Here is a 25,886-nt window from a genome sequence, read left to right as displayed (position 1 = left end):
AGGCAGGATGTGAAAGCAATGGCCTTATGAACATAAGAAAGAGCCTGCTGGATCAGACCAGAGTCCATCCAATCCAGCACTCTGCTACTCGCAGTGGCCCACCAGGTGCCTTTGGGAGCTCACAGGCAGGATGTGAAAGCAATGGCCTGCTGCTGCTGCTGCTGCCAAGCACCTGGTCTGCTAAGGCATTTGCAACCTCAGATCAAGGAGGATCAAGATTGGTAGCCATAGACTGACTTCTCCTCCATAAGTCTGTCCAAGCCCACTTTCAAAGCTAGTTTTAAAGAACCCCTAAGCCACAGTTCTTCACAGGTCCATAGGACTTAAAGGGTGATCTTTAGGACTCGCTTGAACAAATTTTTACAGCTGGAAAGAAACTAGTAGATACTGATTGGGTCCAAAAGGAGGAGGAAATTAAAGGAGGAGAAAGTAAGTAATGAAGTCTGAGTAACAGGAAAACCATAAAGGACTGAGAGAGCGGCAAAGTGGCACATGCACCTAAGAAGCTGGGAAGGGACAAACTGTAGGGACACAGGGAAATCAGCATATATGGAACGTTGCCCACTGCCATGTTTGGCTATTTCACATTCTTGTGCAATAGCCAAATACACCAGGACTTGTGACTATCTGCCGGAACTAAGGTTAAGAGACGGGGGACTGAACAGCATGGGATTTCACTACTGTCTTGGCTAACAGAGATAAAGAGATAAAGATAAACATTAAATCTGTTAGTATTGGTAGTAGTTTATTATTACGACCTTTAGGCCAGCCAATAGGTTTTTAAAGCCTCTTTTCCTAATTGCTGCTTTTCTTCTCTACTTCTGGAAATTCAGGCCGCAGAGGCAGCCGGTCGAGATGGCCTTTGCAGTCAAGACCCCAGGTAAGCAACACTGTGTTCTGGAGGAGAGGCAGAGCGCGTATCGAGTGACTGCAGATTGCTAACTTCATCTGCTCATCGAGTTGCAAATGCTCCCGCCTGGCAACAATGAGCGAGTGGCGGCTGACAGGCCAAGCGGCCCAGCCGTGCACATAAGGTTATGTCCACTTTATAATACAAATCTTTGCTCCCCCACACCCCCATTCATCATTCTATCAATGAGGAATTCTGCACGCTGACAAAAGGTTGGCCGCGCACAGCTGGGCAATATATTTCAGCTAATAAGCGTGTTGCGAGGCTATTTTTAAACCCGGTAAGGCCCCAATGATGAAAGGAAATGATACACCATTAGTTAATTATAGATTAAGAGGTCTGCCACAAAACACTGTGGGAGGCGACGACACAATCGTTTGAGAGAAAAGAGGGACCCTAAGGAACTACTGCTTGTTTTTGAAAACGTTGGTAGTTACAGCTTGCGCTAACGGGTGGGAGGGAAACCCGCCCTCTTTGATATGAGGTACTCAGCTTACCATGCCGGGTTTTAAAAATGCACGGAGACTGGACTGTGTTGAAAGACATCGCTTTATATTGACTTGACACTGAGCTTTGCCAATAGCTTAAGCACTCTGCATTCTCTCAGTAGCAAAAGTGACCAGTCGCCAATCAGACGGGAGTTCCCTTGAATACACTATATGCCAGATTTTTCCAGCATTTAGTCTCATTACTCTATGACCAGTCAACAATAACAAGGCTGGAGCAGAGCCAATAAGAGCAGGTTTGAAGTCTCATGGTCAGATCTCTAGGGGGATTGCCAGAAGCAAGGAGCAGTCTTGGGATAAACACGAATTCTGCTTTTTCTCCTACACACGGCTACAGAGCAAGAAAACCCTGCACTTGGCAACGGTGCTACGGTGAGAATGAAAACTGCCCTCTGTTGCTCCAAGTTTGGGGCCAGACGCTCACTGCCAGGAAACCCATAAGGATCTCAAGGGCTTCAGATACAATCCCAAGGCCGCACCTAAACAGAGCATTATGCCCACCCAAACAGAGCATTATGGCAAATAGAAGGAACCAAACCAAAGGAAGACTCGCTAGTACTGGTCACAAAATCATCTACTGTCTGCTAACTTTTCGCTCCACAACATGGCGATGCCGTTCCAGAGGGTATTGCTGTCAGTTCCCCTACTTCTTACTTGTAAAAGATCACACAGCCTTCATGTATTTATAAGTAGTTAAGGGCTTTTGCAACCTAATATTCAAGGGAAAAACCTCAGGTTTGGCTAAAGGGGAATGTAGCCAGAGGGGTTAATTAAACTGTTCATCATGTAATTATGTCCCACTCACAACACATTCTGACATACATCCGTCCATCCCTATTTTATTCCACCCTTCCTCCAAACCGTTCAAGGTGGCTTACACCGTTTCCTTCCTCTCCATTTTATCCTTGGATCTATCCTATGGATGACAACAACTCTCCCAAAGTCAGCTGCCAAATTTCAGAACAGCGGAGCAGAGATTTGAACCAGGATGCTACTCTGACATTCTAACCACCTCTCCAAATTCGTCACTGATGCACTGATCCCACCAAGCCATCAAGAATATAAAAAGAAACATGCATCACGTGAGCCAGAACAAAATGTTTGCACTGCAGACGTCAGAGGCGTGACAAGCCTAGCAGATTTAGAAAGACAAGGAGTTAATTTTTTTTCATGAAAAATGTGTGATTGTTCCATTTCCCCCACCAGCACAAAAGAGCCAGGAATCAAAGAGAAAACTAATTAGTGCTAATCTCTGGAGATCTAAGACACTTCTTGCAAGAAAAGTATTTGTTATTAGGTCACGCCCACGGTCCACTAGTCTGTTTCTAAAAGTAGAGTTGCGCCAGATTCAAGGTGCTTATGAGCTGGTTACGAGAAGCGCTAGTGCTGTCCAAATGGCATGTACGCTTTCTCGCCAAAAGATCTAAGTGGAATTGTGAATCCATCCAGCGCCGCTTCCTCCCCAAACACCAAGCCCTGCTAAGAGGGGGAAGTAGCTCCGCATATGGCTCAATATTTGTTGGAACAGCAGAGATTTCCCCCAGCGAGCGCGGCATTTCTAAAGACAGAGGTCGCAAGGCACCATTCGCCAGAACAGCTGCAAACACTTCCAGTAGATGTCTTCACATGATGCAGGGAGACCCAAGTTCGATTTATGCTTGGTGAATAAGGGAACCATGGGCCCATAAATATTAGCCTAGCTTGTAGTGTTATTGTGAGGACTGAGGGGGCATGAATCGGTCATTTTGATCTCTTCAGAGGCAGGGCAAGAGCTCCGTGAAGCGCACGCCAGCAAAATAGCACAAGTCCCATTTCAGTGAAACACCATGCACTTACCAAGTCACAAAACTCAAACACCAGGAGGAAGGGAATGGCTTCCACATACCGTCCGATACACTGGAGGACGTTTGGATGCTGCAGATTGCTGTAAAGGAAGGAAAAGAGGAAGAGGCTTTTAAGCCAAGGGGAGAGGCTAGTAAATGAGTGGCAGAGACTCTCTTACGAAGATGGCTCTCTACATTCATGATGCCACATTCATCTCAGACACTCCCAGTAAAGCCTAAACTAAATTAGTCAGTAATGTGTTTTCTTGGTGGAGAAAATTCACTAGCAATCTGCAACTTTCATCATATCTAATGTTATCATAAAGCCTTTTCCAGCCATTTTCAGTTTTATTTTTTCGTTTGTCGAGGTTCACCAGTTTTGGGGCTAACTTTTTTCTTTCTATACATTTATGGACCAGAGGCCCTTCTTCAGACACTAGGAGTCGATCCAATACATAGCATTTGAAGCCGTGCTGGCATAAAACTGTTAACCTGTTTTATTATTGCTGCCACAGACTTGAATGGCTACCCTTCCGGGATTCTGACAACAAAAGGCAAGGTGGCACAATTAAAGGGCTGCTATTTCCTACACTTCCCACAAGCTGCACCCATAGTTATAAGTTATACAATCACAATAAAGGAAAGCAAAATAAGACACACAAATCGATGAAGAACTCAAAGCCCAGCACACAGAACTGGCAGGTAAGAAATCTATGTTAAAAAGATTGTCTGCAGCAACACACAAAAAGCTGTTCATGTCATTTCTGAAGGTATTCAAGGGCATTCAGATATCCTTCAGAAGTTTATTCCGGAGGAGGCGGAGCTGTGATTGAAAAGGTGCCTGTCCTCAAAGCAGATGTGCAAATTACTCCAGGAGAGGGGGGAATAGAAGAAGAAGAAGAAGAAGAAGAAGAAGAAGAAGAAGAAGAAGAAGAAGAAGAAGAAGAAGAAGAAGAAGAAGAAGAAGAAGAAGAAGAAGAAGAAGAGGAAGAAGAAGAGGAAGAAGAAGAAGAGGAAGAAGAAGAGGAAGAAGAAGAGGAAGAGGAGCAGGCACAGGAGCAGGAGGAAGAAGAGGGGGAGGAGTTGTTGTTGTTTGGATTTATACCCCACCTTTCTCTTCTGTAAGGAGACTCAAGGTGGCTTCCAAGCTCCTTTCCCTTCTTCTCCCCACAACAGACACCTTGTGAGGCAGGTGGGGCTAAGAGAGTTCCAAAGAACTGTGACCAGCCCAAGGTCACCCAGCAGAAAGGTAGGAGCGTGGAAACACATGTGGTTCACCAGATAAGCCTCCACCACTCAGGTGGACGAGCGGGAAATCAAACCCAGTTCTCCAGATTAGAATCCACCTGCTCTTAACCACTACACCACGCTAGCAACATCTGCTGGTACAACCTAACGGGGTATCGCAGTTGGCACCAGGAGAGATGCAATCCACAGGGTGCCAACGGCTTCCAAAACCGAAAACAACAAGGACAGGTTATTTGACTGAGCCTGACAGCCAATGAGAGCTCTTCCCAAAGAGCTATTTCCCAGGGCTGCCTCATGTTGCGACAATCTCATAAGATGCTACTCACAAATACGGCTCTCCATGCCTCAAGAACTGCTCTTGCTCTTTGGGGCCAGCGCTTGCTTTTAGTTCTTTCACCACTACTCTTGCCACGCTGGTGCCCGTGTAAACCTCTCCGAGCAGCACCTGAAACACAACATCAAAGAGTCTGCGGTTTTGTTTTTTAAAATATATCTTTATTATTTAAATATAGGGTGAATAAATCCATCCACAAGCATATATAGTACTGCAATGAAACTGTTATCTTTACAGAATGAAAGAAGTGAATACATAGAGAAGCGAACAGAGAGGACTAATTTTGTTTGTATCTCTGGCGCTTATTTCATCACTATGCTAAAAAAGAAAAGTCTTCTCCTTCAAACACTAGTTTATAATAAACTCATGACATATATATTTCAGCATTTTTACTAACTGATTCTATTCCCCATTCATATCTACCATGTTAATGTAGATTATGTTCTATTAATCACAGTATCAACGCAGAATTCAATGCATTGTCTAAATAACATAACAATGCGGTTATGTTTTTGAGCTGCAGAGCAGCTAAGTATGTTCCTGGCCAAAACGATGCTGATTTTCTCATCCAAGTCACGCATTCCTATCAGGAAACAGCACATGCAAATTTTAATGCCATCCAGTTCTGAATAAAGCTGCATTTGGGAAGAGTTTGGAAGAACTGGAGGGTAGCAATAGAAATATCCGAACTATTGCTGTGAACAAATGTTACTTCAGGAAATACCCTAAATACATGTGTGTGTCTGCAAATGTGCATATACACCCTGCAAAATTGATTATTTTGCCATTGCTGCCTTACAGACTATTTTGAGAAGTCCGTGAGCTAACAAAAACACCCTAGACCATTAAAGATTTCTCACCTTTCCAAACCAACCGCTTCCAATTTCTTGAATATAATTCAGATTCTGGCGAGCTATCTGGGACTTTGATTCCTCTGGGAGAAGAAAAAGGACAACATCTCAATGAAAGATTAACCACAATCTGTATTGCATTACAGAGGCATTTCCTTCCCTTATAAATCACTAGCGGGGCCCAGCCACATGTTGCTGTGGCAACTGTCCTTCTCATCACAGTCCGCAACCCACACAGATGTCCATCCAGGTCCAATGATTCGCAGCATAGCCTTTTGGGGTGGTCAAATGGAATCCCGCTTTCTTTTTTCAATTCACATTGTTATATGGTGGTGTCTTGTTTTTTTTAGTATTCTACAACGTAACTGTCCAGAGTGCGAATCCCGCTGTCCATGAGGCTGGTTGACACGCACAGTCCTGGCATGGGTAAGGCAGAACTGGGGCAAGGAGGCTATCCCAGTCAGGCAGCAGAGGCAGGGTGGTGAGGCGCTCAGATCGAGGCCAGCTCCGTGGGTTCTTAAAGGGCCATGTGCAAAAGAAGCAGAGCCAGTAGTGTTGGTTCGCCCCCACCCTGCGGATTTTCTTAGAAGAAAAAGGCAAACTCCAGCTCGCTTTTAGTAAAAGAGAGCTGCGCCGAATATGGGTGAGGAAGTGGGTAAGTGGTGGTTGGATGTGAGGGAGGGCAGAGTGAGGTGTGTGAGGATGAGCTGGATGTGTATGAGAGTATGTGTGTTGTGTGGTAGCAATGGGTGAGGCACAGAGAGTGAAAGTTACCTGCGTGTGAGGGGGGACACCCCACCTGACGTCTCACACGGCAAAGTGTGTATGTGTTTCACTTCCACTCGTATTACCTAACAGTATTACCTATTTACTGTTTTCACTGCTCATCTCTGCCCATCTGCACGAACATTCTAAGGGCATACCAAGGCCTCAGGCCACAGACAGACAGGCTGCACGAACATTCTAAGGGTGACAGTTAAACACAGCCAGCTTAATGGCCTGGTGCGCCAGGAAAAATACGTTTTACCTGGCTCAGGTATGGACTTTCAGCGATCTGAAGGTCCGATTACCTGCCCGCAACAGGGAGGGACGTCATGTGAAAATTTGGGGGCGATCCGTCTAGCCGTTTCAGCGTTAGGGCATGACTAACAAAGTCACTGTTAGATTTTTATATATATAGATTACACAAGTTTGTTCAAATGCAAACCGAACACAGGACTGTTCTTCTGCTATAGCTGATACAGGACAGCCCAACACAATATTGTTTAACACAAGGCAAGTGACAAAACATTCTCTCTATCCAGTTCCCAAGCTCCAACTCCTGCCCCTCCTGAGGGAATGAGCAAATTGTGTGTGTGGGGGGGGGGGGGTTGGGGTTGTTTTGGCAAGGAAGTATAAACTCTCTGGCTATAATTCATGGGGAGAGAAGAAGCATAACAAAAGTCATCAGATTCAACCTCAGCATCGCCAGTTGAAAGCTCTCAGGTAGCTGGGTGGGAAGGCATCATATTAAAACATCCCCCATTGCTAAACTATTTGGTGCCTCCACAACCTGTTTGCTGCTTGCGGGTCTAATTTGAGCCATGCTGGCTTACAAAATCCATGATTTCCCCCCCAAGTGTTTTTTCTCCCCCGCTCCAAGCTGTTGTAAGCTTACTTTTCAGTGGCATGGTACTTCCATGCAGATAATTAACTATTAGTGAAATTAGTCCCGTACACGCGTGTTTTGCCGGGGGGAGATAACCCATCTACTTAAAAAGGAGAACAAGATAAGAACTGCGTAATAACTGGATCGGACTAGGATCCGTATGGTCCAGCATTTCATTTTCAAATTAGCTGGCCGACCAGATGCCCCTGAAAACTCACAAGCCGGCCAAGAGCAGCATGAGCCAATCCTTGCTTGCCCCAAAGTTTGCTGTGTGTAAAGGGTCATGAAGCCGCAGCAACTAATGGTGGATTTTATAGGGTTTTCCAGGCCTTCAGAGGTGGTTTGTCACTGGAGGCCTCTGTGTAGTGACTTTAAGCTTCCTTGGTGGTTTCTCATCTCAGTACTAACCAGGGCCAACCCGGCCTAGCTTCCAAGATTTGATGGCAGTGGGTTATTCGGGGTTATCCAGGTCAGGGCCTTGGAATCCAGCACTGAAATACGCAGTCAAAAAACAAAGCGACTTCATTCAGTTAATGTGGCTAGTTACTGCTGACAGACCGTGGGTTGCCTAATCCTTCTCTGGAACGGGGGGAAGGGAGAACTGTCATGTTACATGCAAATCCATCCTAAGCTTTTTGGCAGAAATTTAAGATTTATTTCAGACTTCCAGCATGGCAGGCAACCGCTCAAGCCTCAGTCAAGTGACACGTGAAGGCTGAGAAGCTCCATCTTCCCATTTCCCAAATGAGAGCAGAACGAAAGGCTATTTTTATCAAGGTTCGCAGCTTCTATTTAAAATCTTTTCAGAAGCAAGATTATGAAAGATCAGCCTATACTGGATATAGCACTCTGTGGGAGACTGATAGAATAACAGGGGAAAAAATGGGGGAGACCCAGAACATCGGATGAAGAGAGGCCCCTTCCACACATGAAAAATAATGCATTTTCAATCCACTTTCACAATTGCTTGAAAGTGGACTTTGTTATTCTGCACAATGCAAAGTGCACTGAAAGTGGATTGAAGGAGCATTATTCTGCATGTGCGGAAGGGGCCAGAAAGCACTGTTTAAGTGGTGTAGGAGGTTAAGAGCTCGTGTATCTAATCTGGAGGAACCGGGTTTGATTCCCAGCTCTGCCGCCTGAGCTGTGGAGGCTTATCTGGGGAATTCAGATTAGCCTGTACACTCCCACACACGCCAGCTGGGTGACCTTGGGCTAGTCACAGCTTCTCGGAACTCTCTCAGCCTCACCTACCTCACAGGGTGTTTGTTGTGAGGGGGGAAGGGCAAGGAGATTGTAAGCCCCTTTGAGTCTCCTGCAGGAGAGAAAGCGGGGATATAAATCCAAACTCTTCTTCTTCTTCTTAAAAAAGTCAATGTATCCAAGAACATTTGCCAAAATGCACACAGGGGAGCTGGTTTAAGATTCTAATTTGAAATACTGCATCACAAGGACTATGCGCAAGATGTTACCAGGTTAAAAAGACCACCCGCCCTCCAGAAGCACAACAATTGTGCTCTCGATTTGCTAACAGCTATCATGGGGTGAAGAAGGGGGAACGGTACAGTCCAATCTTGTCAGATCTCAGAACCTAAGCAGCGTTACTTGGTACTTGGATGGGAGACCACCAAGGAAGGCTCTGCAGAGGAAGGCAGTGGCAAACCACCTCTGCTTCTCACTTGCCTTGGAAGCCCCTTTTTGGGGTTGCCATAAGTCGGCTGCAACTTGATGACACATAGCTCACGAGGAGGAGCGCATTCATGAGACAAAACATCGGACGACAGTCCAGAGGCATGCTTGGATTGGGGCCGGGGGGCAGGAGAGACCCATCTTGCCAGCCAGGGAGAACATACCTGGAAGGTATAACTGTGACGGAGGCAGCAAAGCATCGTTTGGAACCGAAAGTACAAACAATTCTGCCGGAGACTGAACAGATGGCGTGTCTTCCGCCGGAGGGGTAAAGTCTATTTCGTCATCAAAGTTGTCTTCAAATTCCTACAAGGAGCGAAAAGTGAGGGATGACGAAAAGGACTGTTACTCACTATGGAACTCAGATGTGCTAAAAGTTTTATTCCGTGCACAAAGTTTTATTCCATGCACAAAGTTTTATTCCGTGCACAAAGTTTTATTCCGTGCGCTGGCCCCTGCGCTTGGTCAAATGAATGCTTAGATTGGGGATAGCAAACATTCCCAGGGAGAACTATTAACTGCTACAGCTCTGTAATCTAAGCCATAGAATAATGGGCACATCTAGTCCAACCCTCTTGGTTAACGCAGGAATCTAGTCCAACCCCCTGCTCAATGCAGGATCAAAGCCTGAGACACATTCACTCAACCTCCGCTTGAAGATTCCTAGACAGCCAATCCCACCACGAAACAACTCTCACTGCAATAAATGTTTTCCTAATACACAGCCAGTACAGCAGTGGGAGAAGCAGCAGCATAGTGGTTAAGAGCAGGTGTACTCTGGAGGAACCGGGTTTGATTCCATACTCTGCCGCCTGAGCTGTGGAGGCTTATCTGGGGAATTCAGATTAGCCTGTACACTCCAACACAAGCCAGCTGGGTGACCTTGGGCTAGTCACAGTTCTTTGGAGCTCTCTCAGCCCCACCTGCCTCACAAGGTGTCCATTGTGGGGAGAGGAAGGGAAAGGAGCTTGTAGGCCACCTTGAGTCTCCTTACAGGAGAGAAAGATCGGAGTATAAATCCAAACTTTTCTTCTTCTTCTTCTCTTGACTCCCTCAGCAGTAAATGGGGAACAGACTATTTATGTCCAAGAGAAGGGGACATTGGGCTCAGCTCAGCAGAGTCGCACACCTTTTGGCAAAGTTTGTACCGACAGCTCGCTTTGCTGGTCGTGAAAGTTTCACAAATTCATATCGGCACACGTATTCTTAATTAAAAAAGCGAGAGGTGGTAAATTGCTTTTGAAATGCAAACCCCCCCCCCCCCCGATGGCCTAGAAGCTGAACAGTTCAAAATAGCATCTTTTTAAAAGCTCTGCACACCAAGCTTTAACAGCATCACAAGTTATTCACACATTACGCTGCACATGACAGCAAGTTGCAGACAATTCTTTAAGAAGACCTTCGGTTCTGGTTTCTGTAAATTATGTGAATTTGGCCTGATAAGCTCTGCGGGACCGTCCCTCAACCTGTCACCCTTGTAGGCACATAACATGGCAACTGTCATGGTTTGCATGGCATTCGTCACCTAATGAGAGCCAGCGTGGTGTAGGTGACTCTAATCTGGAGAACCAGGTTTGATTCCCCCGCTCTGCTACTTGAGTTGTGGAGGCTTATCCGGTGAACCATATTAGCTTGTGCACTCCAACACATGCCAGCTGGGTGACCTTGGGTTAGTCACAGTTCTTTGGAGCTCTCTCAGCCCACCCACCTCACAGGGTGTTTTTTTGTGAGGGGGGGAAGGGCAAGGAGATTGTAAGCCCCTTTGAATCTCCTTACAGGAGAGAAAGGGGGGATATAAATCCAACTCTTCTTCTTCTTCTTCTTCTTCTTCTTCTTCTTCTTCTTCTTCTTCTTCTTCTTCTTCTTCTTCTTCTTCTTCTTCTTCTTCTAATCTGGGCAGTCTTTCCTCGTTCCCTCGCAAGGGATGCCTGTCTTGGTCTAGAATGCACTCTTAGTCTACACTGCGAGAGCGCAAACTGTGGCATGCCCCCAAATCTATGGACCATGCATGGCAGCTGTTCAGGCTCCCAGGGAAATCATTAGACAAGTGGCAGGCTATAATAAGCTTTACAGGGGTACTCATGCCAGGACTGCCGTCTCCGGACAAGATAGCTCTGAACTCATAAAGATGACTGAACATTAGAGGTGGAAACTGTCACCAGGTCGCAGCCAACTTACAGCAACTCCCGGTGGGGCTTTCAGGCAAGCGATGGACAGAGGTGGCTCGCCACTGCCGGAATCTGTGCAGCCACCCAGGACTTCTGTGGTGGCCTCCCATCCCAAAAATGACCAGGGCTGACCCTGCTTAGCTTCCAAGATCTGATGAGATTTGGCTATCCAAATCAGGATGGACTTAAAATTGTACCGTACAGAAGAGTTTGTTTTCGCTGTCAAGAAATGCACATGGATGACACTGCATAAGAAGAAGAGGAGTTTGGATTTATACCCCACCTTTCTTTCCTGTAAGGAGACTCAAGGCGGCTTACAAGCTCCTTTTTCCCCTCCTCTCCCCACAAGAGACACCTTGTGAGATAGGTGGGGCTGAGAGAGTTCCGAGAGAACTGGGACTGGTCCACTGCCCAAGGAGTGTCAGAAACAAAACCGGTTCACCAGATAAGAGTCTGCCGCTCATGTGGGGTAGGGAATCAAACCCGGTTCTCCAGGTTAGAGTCCACCTCTTCTTAACCACTACACCATTGTGGTTCTCAAATTGGGGGGAATTGGGCGGGGAGGGGGATATTGGAATGAGATCTGCCAACAGGACACTTGGTCTGGGATTCAAAGAGAGAAGCGCACCACGTGAAATCACCTAAGGACACAACAGACTAAAACCATCTGAAGAATTGAGGTGCTGTGTGGTTTCCGGGTTGTATGGCCGTGTTCTAGCAGCATTCTCTCCTGACCTTTCGCCTGCATCTGTGGCTGGCATCTGATAGTAGAAAAGGAAAGCAAGTGGAGTATATATACCTGTGAGTAACAATTAAGATAGCAAGGTCATTAAGATAGCAGGTATATATACTCCACTTGCTTTCCTTTCCTACTATCAGATCCTCTGAAGATGCCAGCCACAGATGCAGGCGAAACGTCAGGAGAGAATGCTGCTAGAACACAGCCATACAGCTTGGGAACCACACAGTACCTCAGTGATTCCGGCCGTGAAAGCCTTCGACAATACATTGAACATCTCTACGGGGAGAAATTGTTCCAAGACATCCGAAGAATTCCCTCAATTATAAAAGCTGTTGGCCCTAAGACAGACGAGTCCCCTGGTTTGGAAACACAAGCTCAGAACTAACTGAAGCTCTTTATCTTGGCCTAGATCATTGCTGAACCCTGTTCAGCTCTTTTTAGCCTAACCCGTGTGGCTTTTTGGATCAAAAATTTCCACCTGCACTCCCCTGCGTGTGTGTATGTGGGGGGGGGGGAGTTGTATCAGAACGACCCCCCGTGTTGCTCCCTGGGCATGTGACAAAATGCCGCCACCCAAGGAGTGTCAGTTTTCAGTGAGGTTAAGTTACGTGACCACAGGAGGAAGGGAGAGGGAAAAATACCTTCGGGGTGTATCAACAGCCATGGAAGAGAAGAAAAAACGCCAATAAAAGGCATCTTTTCAAGTTCACCCATTTCAATTATGTTTGACTAGACAGCTGCCAAAACAAAATCCTGTCTGCTTCATTCTTTACATTCCAAAGTCCAAAATCAAACCCCACGCTGAAGATTCCACCCCGTGGGTGCGCATTAGACTATCTGATCCAAGAGAACATTTTTTTAAAAATAATAACTACGAGTTAAGAGACCTCAGCCTTCCCCAGCTATTACAGAGACTCTTTTATTAACTGAGTCCAGAGAGAGTTGTTGTTTTTTTAAAAGAACAATAAGGCAATTTCTTCAACGTAGAGGGAAGGCAATTTTTGTCATTTATTTAAACCCCTTTTCATTCACAAGACCAGGTTGCTCAGGTCAGAAAGGCAGATCTAGCTGCCCCTCAGAAAGACTTTCTTCTGTACCTGTGACTCTTTACAGCACACCTGAGCAAAATTCACCAGAGTGGTGAGGTGGTTAGAGAACTGGATTAGGATCCAGGCGATTTAAGTTTAAATTTCCACTCCGACATGGAGGTCTGCCGGCTTGCCCTTGGGCCAGTCTGCCTCTTCCTGTCTAACCTACCCAACAGGGTTGCTGTGACAATAATATGGCAGAAGAGAGAATGACGCATGCTCCTCAGAGCTCTCTAAAGAAATGCAGGATAAAAATCTAGTAAAATAATTATCCCGTTTACTTTGAAAGTCGGAGGAACTACAAAGAAAATAAAGTTTCTTGAACGGGCTCTGTTAATTTTTTTGTCTTGAAAATCCCGTAAGGTGGAACTTCACGGGATCGCTATGCGTCAGTTGTGACTTGACAGCAAGTTCTTTTCATCCTTTAGTTTGTCCGTACTTTAGTTACCTTAAAAAATATGAATGAAGCACAAGGAAACAACCGCTGCTACTGAAATCATAATCCAATCCAAAGGCAGCTCAAAATCCAATCCAAAGGGAGCTCAAAATCTGGTAGCTTTAGGGAAACCGCAAGTTAAAATAACAACAAAATAGCTCAAACTCCACTGATGGAAGCATCCCAGAGTGAAGGCGGGTCTTCACAGGGCATACATGTAATGATCAAATAGCAGACAAGAGGAACAGCGCTATTCCTGCTTCCAATAACTCACCTTGAAGTTTATCTCTTGATCTTTACAGCAGGATACACAGTTAACAGACAAGAGGACCAGCACCACGAGGCTGCAGGCAGAAAGAATCACTAATGAGACGGGAACTTCAACGCCTGCTGCTTCTCCTAGAAATGAACAGACAGTGGGCAGGAATAAATACGATTCTACACACTGAAACACATGGGGAAAAAATTCACTTTCCAATTATTCACCTTTGTGAGGAAACCCCGCTCACTGACATTTTTAAAATCCCAGTCTTGCTCTGGGTGACATATATCCCCCCTCCTTAATCTTCACAACGATTCTATGAGGTAGGCCGAGTTGAGCAAGGCACTGGTCTAAGATCACCCAGTAAACTCCATGAAAGAGAAGGGGATCAGAACACAGAAATGCTTAAGTTAAAATCCAGAACTAACCACGCTGGTTTGTACATCTACTGACTGGTGAAATGCATGCCTCTGAGACAAAGATGGTGGAACCAGCTTTCTGCCAGTTTTAAGGGCCCCAAAACCAATGTACTATGTACAGGCCAGGCAGAAAATATCCCCATGCTGCACTGGGCATCTCACAAGTCACGTTCACCCACCATAATGCCTTTCTTCTACCCCACCCTAGAGATGTCCCACAACAGCTCCCAGGTTTACCCATGTACATTTTTGGACAATGAAACCAGTATTTAATAAGGATCAACAAAATCTGGCCTAGACAGAGTTGGAGGGAAAGCTTTTCGTTTCAACCATGAATGGAGCTCCAGGATCAGGCAGTGGCAAATCACCCCTGAAAGTCTCTTGCCTTGAAAATCCTACAGGGGCGTCACCATAAGTCGGCTATGACTTGAGTGCACTTTCTGCACACAAGAACGAGAAAGCATTCTTGCATTCCCAGATGTTAAACTTCCGCTATTACCTGCTTTCATGCCTGATCACACGAACACTCAACTGTGAATGATGAGCGAACCACCTTTCCCAAAACAATGATAGCGCATACAGCGCCTGGCTGTCACGAGCAACCACTTTATTATGCAAGTGCCCTTTGGGAGTAAGGGAACGAATTTCGGAAGCTTGTGCATCTCAAATGGAAGAAGAAGCTGCACGGACAGAAGTGCTGTGTGAGGAAAGGAACACTGAACCAGCCCCCCAAAAAACAAAAAATCCAAGGCCTCTGCTGAACAAATAAATTAACCAAGGGACGAATAGGGGAGGGAAGAACGTGTTGTAATTAAATCTTATTCAGTGTGGGGCAGGGGAAAAGAGTGCTGTCAAATGACTAGGCCTCTCCTTTGACAAACAATAGCACCACAGCTGTTACATCCTCCTCTAATGCCCTGTGTTAAATCATTGTGTGCGCTTTCTCACCCTGATCAGCAAGGAGTGCCTTAAAGAACCCCCCACACTGATAGCCAATAAGAACACTGGATATGACAAAACAGTGCCAGGTAACTGATAAGTCTCGGACCCTTAAGCCAACAAGCCTGGCTTCCTGCCCCATGAGGTAATGGATGTTAACTCTTTTCTCATGGGACCGGGGTGTCAGGGGAAAGCCTAGTTATTTACAAAGCATGTGAAGCCATAAAGGAAAGATCAAGGAAAGAATGCCCCAAATGGCAGTGGCTACATAAAGCAGGCTGGTTACATATATCTTTCAGCAGCATCGATTTGTTGTTACAAGCAGTTACATCGAGTTAGGAATGCAACCCAATCACGTAGATTCTATCCCCCTGACATTAACACATAAGCCCAGGCCAGTTTTTGCTAATTTTGGCACCGGCATGCTCCAATTTCTGCCCAGCTCCTTATCAGTTAAACTCGTAGCCCTCCAGATGTTATGGACTACAGTTCCCATCATCCCCTGTCAGCATGAGCAATTGGCCATGCTGGCAGGGGATGATGGGAACTGTCGTCCATAACATCTGGAGAGCCGCGAGTTTTAGACACCTATGCATGTCTTCTCCGCACAGCTCCCACACTTTCCCCACCCCAGCTTCGCTCCCCAGCATTTTCCTCATATTATGCCTCTCCTCACACCCCGCACCCCCGTGTGAGTCATCTAGAATGGAGGCTAGGCAGCCAAGAGAATTTTCAAACCTGCCAAACTACTACACCATGGGATGCCATAAATATTGTTGCAAGGCAGCGGGTACGCGAGGGAAGCATCCAGTACATGACACAAACATTGGAGCCGAACGCCAAACATTATCCGTGAAAAATTATGAACACAATTAACACATGATCTCATGAGGAGATCATATCGCCTCCCTTCGGGCTCTACATGAAGATTTTTTTTGCTGGGAACTGGTGACAGTCTTCTTCCCCGTGCTCAGCAATGACTCAAAGTCTCAGCACAGCTATTCTTAAAAATAGAAAATGGTTCGATAATTAATGTCAGTTGAAAACAGCTCCGAAATGGAAAAAAAAAGGTGCAGGATTTCAGTCAGCGAGAGAGACGGTTTGAGAGAACCTTTTAACTGACATTATGAAAGCCAGCAAGAGGTTTTAATTAGGAAACCAGGAAACTGGTTGTTGTGGGTTTTCTGGGCTGAGTGGCCGTGGACTGGTAGATCAGTGTGTAACAGGCTTCTCTCTGAAGATGCCAGCCGCAGATGCAGGCGAAATGTTAGGAACAAGATCTACCAGACCACGGCCACACAGCCCGGAAAACCCACCACAACCAGTTGAATCCAGCCATGAAAGCCTTCGACAAACTAGGAAACTATCGCAGAGTACACAACTTGAAAATCACATCATAAAAATTTGCACAGCTCCTTTTCCATGTACAAAGGCTCCAGAGTTGCAAATGTCTTAGCAGACCAGGTGCTCGGGAGCAGCAGCAGCAGCGGCAGGCCCTTGCTTTCACACCCTGCCTGTGAGCTCCCAAAGGCACCTGGTGGGCCACTGCGAGTAGCAGAGCGCTGGACTAGATAGACTCTGGTCTGGTACAGCAGGCTTTTTCTTGTGTTCTTAAGGCCATTGCTTTCACCTCCTGCATGTGAGCTCCCAAAGGCACCTGGTGGGCCACTGCGAGTAGCAGAGCGCTGGACTAGATGGACTCTGGTCAGATCCAGCAGGCTCTTTCTTGTGTTCTTAAGGCCATTGCTTTCACACCCTGCCTGTGAGCTCCCAAAGGCACCTGGTGGGCCACTGCGAGTAGCAGAGCGCTGCACTAGATAGACTCTGGTCTGATCCAGCAGGCTCTTTCTTGTGTTCTTAAGGCCATTGCTTTCACCTCCTGCATGTGAGCTCCCAAAGGCACCTGGTGGGCCACTGCGAGTAGCAGAGCGCTGGACTAGATGGACTCTGGTCTGATCCAGCAGGCTCTTTCTTGTGTTCTTAAGGCCATTGCTTTCACACCCTGCATGTGAGCTCCCAAAGGCCCCTGGTGGGCCACTGCGAGTAGCAGAGCGCTGGACTAGATATACTCTGGTCTGATCCAGCAGGCTCTTTCTTGTGTTCTTAAGGCCATTGCTTTCACCTCCTGCCTGTGAGCTCCCAAAGGCACCTGGTGGGCCACTGCGAGTAGTAGAGCGCTGGACTAGATGGACTCTGGTCTGATCCAGCAGGCTCTTTCTTGTGTTCTTAAGGCCATTGCTTTCACACCCTGCCTGTGAGCTCCCAAAGGGACCTGGTGGGCCACTGCGAGTAGCAGAGCGCTGGACTAGATAGACTCTGGTCTGATCCAGCAGGCTCTTTCTTGTGTTCTTAGAGTTCTGCTTCTCCTCGACAGAAATTATGCAGGAGATGACCAGGGGCTCAAAGTCGTGGCTGAATAGAGATTTAAAGCTGTCCCCGCTGCTTGTAAGCCGGTGTTGTATCTCCTATCAACTTTTCTTCTATTGCGCTATCAGGAGTGGGCAACATATGGCTGCAGAGCAGATTTTGGCAGCCCTTGATCTACTCATCCGTTAAGGAAAGTGATAGAATGGACTGCTGCATTGGCATACCATGCGACTGTTGTACAATAGATGTATGCGCATCAGTAAACAGAAGGTTGGTGTGCCTCACAGAACAGCCGTGCCCCTGCTTACATTTGTGCCAGTTCCTTCGCGGGCACTGAGATGATTACCGATTATACCAACTACGGATGTATATTTCTTTCCTTAGAAACTAATAAGGTTTCCAGGGTATAAGCTGTCGAGAGCTAAAGCTCTCCCTGTCAGGTATCTTTGACCCTCGAAAGCATATATCCCGGAAATCTGGCTGGTCTCTAAGATGCCACTGGACTCTCTCGCTTTTCTACTGTTGAACAACATGGCTACCCCAGCTAAAACTAAGTATGTAAACAGTGGGGTTTTGTGGGTAGTAAGGTCGGCTTGGATAGCCCTAGATGATTGTCAGGTCTCAAAAGATAAGCAGGGTCAGGCCTGGTTAGTATTTGGATGGGCAACCGTCTAGGACAGTGATGGTGAACCTTTTTGAGACCGAGTGCCCAAATTGCAACCCAAAACCCACTGATTTATCGCAAAGTGCCAACACGGCAATTTAACCTGAATACTGAGGTTTTAGTTCAGAAAAAATGGTTGGCTCAGAGGCATGCGTTACTCAGGAGTAAGCTTAGTGGTAGTCGGTGGCTTTGCTTTGAAGCAACCGTGCATCTCTAGGGTGAATCATGACCCTAGGAGGGTTTACTCAGAAGCAAGCCCCATTGCCAGCAACCGAGCTTACTCCCAGGTAAAGGACTGCGATTTTGTTCTTTGCATGAAAATCAGTGGGGTTTAACAGCGCTTAACAGGATTACCTACACTGCTTCCCCAAAACTAGGTCTTAGGTTTAATGTGAATAATCGATCCCAGTGGCCCAGGCCAGCCTAGATGTGGGGGGGGGGGGGGGGACTCTGTTTGCGAGTGCCCACAGAGAGGGCTCTGAATGCCACCTCTGGCACCTGTGCCATAGGTTCACCACCACTGGTCTAGAATCAACCACTGGAGAACCACCTCTGAACGTCTCTTGGCTTGAGAAGAACCTAGGGGGCTAGCCATAAACCAGCTGTGACTTGTTGGAATACAATTATAGGCTTCCAACTTCTGTACGTTGTGAATACTGCGGGAACGATACTTCTGTCTCCTTGTGGACCTTCTTATCATCTCGCCCCTAGCAGGGGTCTGCAATCTGTGGCTCTCCAGATGTTCATGGACTACAATTCCCATCAGACTACAATTCCCATGGCCATGTTGGCAGGGGCTGATGAGAACTGTAGTCCATGAACATCTGGAGAGCCACAGGTTGTAGACCCCTGGGCTAGTGGAATGAAAGCTGAATGGAGTAGCCCTGGGTTAGGGCTGTAGCACACTGCAGTTATGCTATGCCTGAATATCCCAGGAGATAATTGGGAGATGGTGTCTAAGCATATTCCGGAAATGACACCTGCTTTGGCCTCTTTGGGTAGGGCTGTACAACCATTTATGTCGGATGATATATAGATATATATATGATTAATTTAAAGTTTTTAATGTACTACTCACACCAGACCTTTGTGACAGGGCAAGGTTCAAATCAGATTGTCCTAAAGGAGTGCTCTATGTGGATAATATGTATGTGAGTGATTTAAAGTTTTTAATGTACTACTCATACCAGGCCTTTGTGGGAGGGCAAGGTACAGATCAGATTGTCCTAAAGGAGTGTTCTGTGTGGCCTGGCAAAGGTGGTTCTCCTCTGGTCAAACAACCTGTGGGATGAGAAGAGCGTAAGGAGGATGGCTGCTCTGTCAAAAGCTAGCAGCTCTCCCCTTTCTTCTTGTGATACTTTTCTAGTTATTTTGATGTTGTCCAGCGTTCATTGTAATGCGGTGTCGGAGGAGAGTTTTATGGATACCACAGACTTCCAAAAAGACAAATAAGTGTGATCTAATTAAGCCTGAACTCCACCTGTTAGAATGACTCAATTGAGGCTTTCATACTTTGGCCTCATTAGAAGACGACAAGACTCTAAGGAAAAGACTCTAATAGGAAAAGTTGAAGGCAGCAGCAGAAGAAGAGGAGGAGGAGGATTTTGGATTTATATCCCCACCTTTCTCTCCTGTAAGGAGATTCAAGGTGGCTTACAAGTTCCTTTCCCCTCCTCTCCCCATGACAGACATCTTGTGAGGTAGGTGGGGGCTGAGAGAGTTTCGGGAGAACTGTGACTAGCCCAAGGTCACCCAGCAGGAATGTAGGAGTGCGGAAACACATCTGGTTCACCAGATAAGCTTCTGCCACTCAGGTGAAGGAGTGGGAAATCAAACCCGGTTCTCCAGATTAGAATGCACCTGCTCTTAACCACTACACCACGCTGCCTCTCAGGAAGTTCAGGGCAGCCCCGTCCAAGCGGAGAGGTGGGTGGTGACGCCATGACCACACCGCCCCACTGTCACCAGGCTTCCCAGTAGCATGGTCAGGCTTGCAAAACAAAACAGCCTCCCTGCCGCCAAGAAGTCTTTAAGGGGCTGAATGGATTGACACAACTAAATTCCGAATTCCTCGCCACTGGCGTAAACTGGTGATGGCCAGGAGGAAACTGACTAACGTTGGCTCCCCCACCCCAGACTACCCCTGCTGTGGTGGCAGAAGGGGCCCTGGGGTGCTGGCACAGGGGAGGATGGCGGCAGCCACACAGTGGCCCGCTCTGAACCAATAAAGCCAGACTGCAACATAAGGGCCATGGTAGGAAAAGAAATAACCAAGTTTAAAGCATATGCAATCCAGCAGAATTGGGAGGAAGAGACAAGCTATGAAAGTAAAAAAAAGCAGGGGAAGAGCACTTGTAGAAAAAACTGTGGGCTCTGCATCATAAAATTACAGTGCCATCCTAAGCATTCTATACCCATTCATTTCAATGGGCTTAGACTAGGTCTACTTTCCACAGGAATGAATGGTAAGCCCCAAGCCCCCAAATGCAGGCTTCAGTCAAGGAAGAATCCAACAGGAATCTCAAAGCAGGGGGGGTCGCAAGAATAGATGAATAATCCACATAAATCATAGATCTCAAGGAAGCTACTTAACTTGTCAAGAACTGCAGCGACCTAAAGACATACCTTGCGCCCCCCAAAAACAAGATAATATAAACCACCTCTACCTGCTGCACACACGCACACACACAACAGAATCTTAGCTAACCATGGACTTCTTTATAGAAGTAACAAAAAATTTCTGTCTGACAATAGAAAAATCATATTCTGGGCAACGTAAAAGCAATACTTGGGAGGGGGAAAACCAGTTCACCTCACCAAAAACACAGCTTTATTATCATAAGTTTAGAATCCTAGTTTAGAATCCAGCAATTCTAAACATTTCCATCAGGCCAGGATACCTTTACTCAGTCACTCCACCGACTCCGGCTTCGTGCGTTTCACCAGCGTCAACACATGGCCTGTTATTCCTCCTTCTCCGACGGCCCATCTGCTTCAATCTAGCTCTTTGCTCAAACGTCACCTTCTTTCCCACATCCCTTCATCCAAAGTGGGGCTTTCAAATTACAAGACCCATCGAGGGGGTAACAAGAATGAGGGGCGGCGGAGGTAATTATTCCAGATTGACGGCTAGGAAGGTATAATCTTCTTTGTAAAAGCATCTGTTCTTCCGTCTTCCATGCGCCCTTTTGGGGGCAGGCTACATTTCCCTAATCTGCCACCCGCCACCTATTCCTTCCCCAAGCAGAATTCTGAAAAGATGTATGTAGGGCTTCATCCTCTGTTGGAAGTCATACATCTCAGCTGAAAGCTCGAATTCCTAATTCAGATGTGTGGTCAACTGTGCTTTTTCTACTACGAAGCACTCTGCTCGAGCTCAGAGGTTACTGCTTCTGGAGCTCTCTTCCGTTTTTTGAGCAATTCTCTTCCCCCCCGCCATTTCTATCACTGAGGATGAACGCTGGACCCTCCCAGCATGCTCTCAGAATCCATTAAGACAGATCAATTAATAAATTCTCACAGTAATCCCTCCGAGGGGCGCTTTTGGTATTTTCTGGGCATGTACTGCAGACGTGACAGCTGGAAGATACTTTGGGTTTTCTATTCTCCATTAACTTTGCAGACAGTACCAAGAAAGGCTCAAAGGTGCTTCTCAGTGTCATGTGAAAATGCCCTCTGGCCGCTTGACAAAACTCCGGCAGTTTGGACGAAGCAGTGGAGATCCACTAGGGTGCCTGTGAGGACTGCCAATCCTGATCCCAATAAGAAGGGCATCGTGGCAATTCCAGGTGCCCACTAGGCAGAACTGCAGCCAGCATATCTTCCCTCACCGCCGCTACAACCATCACAAACGCTACTCCTAACAAAATCCCATTTTCTATACGCCCTCTGAAATTACTCAGTACTGAACCCCCAAAGAGACAAATTCAGTAAGGGAACATGAAGCACAGACACGGGATGTCCTTATTTGTAAATTCAAAGGCAACCAAGTTGGGGGCAGGGATAAACTTTTGTTTTTAAAAAGAAGCTTTTGTCTTCAGGACATGGGCAGGTTCACAGTAAGGTTTGCCTCGAAACGATACTTCCTGTTTCCTTATTTACACAGTGCTTCCAAATGAATCTGAACAGAAAACTACTCTCAATTCATTGTGTATTATACTTCCCTCTGTAACCTAGACGTCCCAGGCTAGCTTGACCTCGTCAGATCTCAGAAGCTAAGCAGGGGTTTGGCCCTGGTTAGTAACTGGATGGGAGATCACCAAAGAACGGCCTTTTCCAAATGCACAGTTTACCACAGATTTTCCCAGTGGCCAAACCTTATGTTTTGGAGACATTTTCTGTAAAATCCTTCCATGCGCCTCCATTCCCTCATTGTTTTCCCCCTTATCTCTTCACCGGCATTTATTTCACATGCGACTGCTGCAAACGTATTATTCCTAATGGTGGTGGGATGTCATCCGTGAGACAGAAGAACCACCCCCCCACCTTCAGTCATTTTCTCGCCCTCTCATCCTCTTGAAAGGATTTTTAAAAATTCTCTATCGCATTAGCAATGTGACCTAAGGGCACAGGCACAAGGCTTTGTCCATTTCGCCCCGAATGAGGGATGCCAAAGATACAAGGTATGGCAGTTCAGAGTGAGTGAAATTGACAAGGGAAGTTGCTGTTGCTGGAGGGAACTGAAACGGGATACAGCACCACGGAGAGAGACACATCTCACCCAGACAGGCCTCTGAAGATGCCAGCCATAGATGCAGGTGAAATGTTAGGAAGAAGAAGAAGGGTTGGATTTATATCCCCCCTTTCTCTCCTGTAAGGAGACTCAAAGGGGCTCACAATCTCCTTTCCCTTCCCCCACAACAAACACCCTGTGAGGTAGGTGGGGCTGAGAGAACTCAGAAGAACTGTGACTAGTCCAAGGTCACCCAGCCAGCATGTATTGGAGTGCACAAGTAATCTGGTTCCCCAGATAAGCCTCCACAGCTCAAGCGGCAGAGCGGGGAATCAAACCCGGTTCTCCAGATCGGAGTGCACCTGCTCTTAACCACTGCACTACGCTGGCTACCACTACCACATCACAGCCACATCACCTGACAAACCCACAACAGCCTAAGATTCTATTACTTCTTTTTTTGCTCATGGTGCTTTGATTTCTTGTTCAAAGGGACTTTTGAAAAACAGAAGCCAAAAGCTGATCATCCATCATCTGTCAGTGGTTTGAAATGAGCAACACGGGAGGCAGGAATCGGATCAGGAAAAGTGTAGAAAGCAGGTCACCTCCTCTCCCACCAAGTCTCTTTCCCTGGCCCAGTCACAGGAGATCTGATCCCCGAACTATGCCACGTCTTCCCAGGTTGCAATGTGGAGACTCCCAGATCTTGTCCTTTTAAAAAAGTCTTGCTATTTATTTTTCCGCCCGTGGACTTATCAAACAAGGAACCAATGGGGGTGACAGGACCAAGCTCAAACCAGAGCCACCTCACTCAGCCATGAATTTCACTGGGTGACTTTGGGCCATCCCCCCTACACACACCTAACTTAGATCACAAGGATGATGAGAGAATCGCACTGAGGAAACAACAGCAATGAACACACCTTACTGGGCGATATGGGGCCACTCGCTTTCCCTCCAACTCATCTACCTCAGAGTGTTGTGGAAAGGATCACATGAGGGAGAGAATCATAAAATACACTTGGTAACGGCCATTCCTCCTCAGCCTGCCCTACCTTAGAGGGTTGTTGTGAGGACCAAATGAAAAGGGGAGAACCATGACACACACTGGGTGCCTTCAGGTGAACCATCTTCTCTTAGCCTACCTTTCTTGTGAGGATCAGATGGGGAGGGGGAGAACCATAAAGCACACGGGGTGACTCTAAGGTGAGCCCCTCCTTCTCAGTCTACCCTCCCTGACAGGTTTTTCATGAGAATCACATGAGACAAAGGAGAGAACCGGGTGACTGGAGACCAGCAATTCCCTCTCAGCCTAGCCTACCACACAGGGTTATTGTGAAGATCAATGAGGACAGGAAGAACCAGGAAGCATAGTGGGTACCTTGGGGCCGGCCATTCCCTCCGAGCCTAGCCTACCTCACAGGGTGGTTGGCCAGGACGGAAAGGAAGTGGAACCAGGTAAACCGCCCTGAGCTCTCCTGGATGAAGCCCGGAAGGGCAAACGTAGGAATGAGATGACGTCACGCGAGCCGTTCCTTTAACCCTTTCAGTCCCCCAATGGCCACCCCCGGCAGTCCCAGGAGAGAGGCCCCTGGGCCTTACCTGCACCTGCTGCTGGCGGAAGTGGGGCGGCGGCGGCGCCTCCCAGGAGCAGCAGGAAGGAGGCCAGCCGGGCGGCCGATCCCAGGCCGGCCCGGAGACGCGAGCTCCGCCGGCGCGTGCCGCTGTCAAGCATTGCCCGGGTCTCCCTCTCTCCGGCCCGCCGGCCCCTCGACGCCGCTCTCGGCCAGGCCGCCCCCGGCATCGCTCCCCGCGGGGCAGGACGCGACAGGGCGGCCGACCGGCTGGCCGGCTGAGGGGGAAGCCCGCCCCCGGCGCCCACCGCGCCCGCTCAGCCCCCGCTCACGCGCCCCGGCCGGTCGCAGCGACGCCAGCCCCGCGCCCCGCCGCCATCTTCCGGGCTACCTGAGGAGGCGGGGCGGGGCCGCACGGCGCGGCGACACCGGCCGGCAGCCAATCAGCGGCCGATCCGCTCCCCCGCGGAAGACGCACGGAGGAGGGCGGGGGGAGGTCGCGCGAGGCAGAGGGCGGGGCCGAGCCGGGAGACGGACAGGGCCGGCGGGCCAATCGGGTTCGCTCTCGGAGACCAGCGGAGGACAGAGATTGGGGAAGGCGGGGCCAAGGAACCCCCTCCCGGTGGATCGCAGAATCTTTAAACTTTAATGCGCTTTTGTTTTAAAATTATGCATATAAAACTATGCCTAGACCATCAGAGCGGCAGGCGGGGGAATCAACTATATTTATTGTTATACTTAATTGTGTCTTGCAATTATATAGTTCTCTTCACTGCATGTAAGTATGGTAATGATATACATTTATATATAGATATAATTGTATTGATATAACGTATGATAATTATATTGTTTTACATTTATAATATTATCATATCATTAAATGTTATATATATATACTTACATGCAGTGAATAGAACAATATAATTGTAATACAAACAGAAATATAACAATATTACATATATTTCACATATGCATATGCTAGATAAATATTACCATAATACCATTACATATGCATATTTTACAGAAATGTGTGTGTATGATACTTTGAATCAACATACATAAAACAATACCATTTGTAATATTTTGCATATCTTTTGCATTTATAATATTTATTATTACAATAATGTATGCATATGTATTATACCAATTGCTATTTATGCACATATTGTATATTAGATGAGTTACAATTATGTTGTATGATACAGCTATCTACATCCATATATGCATTACTTGAAGATGTATATACACAAGAACAAAAACTTTATAAGTGTAGTACTTGCCATTAATATAGATATCAAATAGTACTTTGCATTTATAAAGATGAGATCATTCAGTGTTTAATCAGTGGAAGGTGGTTGACAATGCCAAGAGATTCTTTAATTAGCTCCACCCAGATTAGTACTGTCTAGAAGCAGCACAACCATTCAACCCAAGTTAGTTACCAAACCATGCTGTCTATGTGTGTTTGAATCCTGATTTTCAGCCAAAAATTTGAGTGTCAAATCAAAAATCCAATATAAAAATTCAACCCTGGGGAAATCACCTC

General features: G+C 46.9%; 1 protein-coding gene across 1 annotated transcript in view; it reads right to left on the bottom strand.

The window, feature by feature from the left end:
* The window catches only part of LMTK2 (lemur tyrosine kinase 2), a 44,790-nt gene extending 20,070 nt beyond the window's left edge, over nt 1–24,720 (bottom strand). The window contains exons 1-6 of the mRNA XM_048493671.1: nt 24,369–24,720; nt 13,718–13,842; nt 9,174–9,315; nt 5,682–5,755; nt 4,814–4,932; nt 3,253–3,340 (exon numbers count right to left, since the gene is read on the bottom strand). Of these exons, the coding sequence (XP_048349628.1) occupies nt 3,253–3,340; nt 4,814–4,932; nt 5,682–5,755; nt 9,174–9,315; nt 13,718–13,842; nt 24,369–24,570 (750 nt within the window). The 5' untranslated portion in view covers nt 24,571–24,720. The remainder of the gene's footprint in view (nt 1–3,252; nt 3,341–4,813; nt 4,933–5,681; nt 5,756–9,173; nt 9,316–13,717; nt 13,843–24,368) is intronic.
* Between the last annotated feature and the right edge of the window lie 1,166 nt (nt 24,721–25,886).

Source organism: Sphaerodactylus townsendi, linkage group LG04, assembly GCF_021028975.2.
Source record: "Sphaerodactylus townsendi isolate TG3544 linkage group LG04, MPM_Stown_v2.3, whole genome shotgun sequence".
Classification (NCBI taxonomy): Eukaryota; Metazoa; Chordata; class Lepidosauria; order Squamata; family Sphaerodactylidae; genus Sphaerodactylus; species Sphaerodactylus townsendi.
The sequence above is the reverse complement of the archived record's forward strand: the minus strand, read 5'-3'. Positions and strand labels throughout refer to the sequence as shown.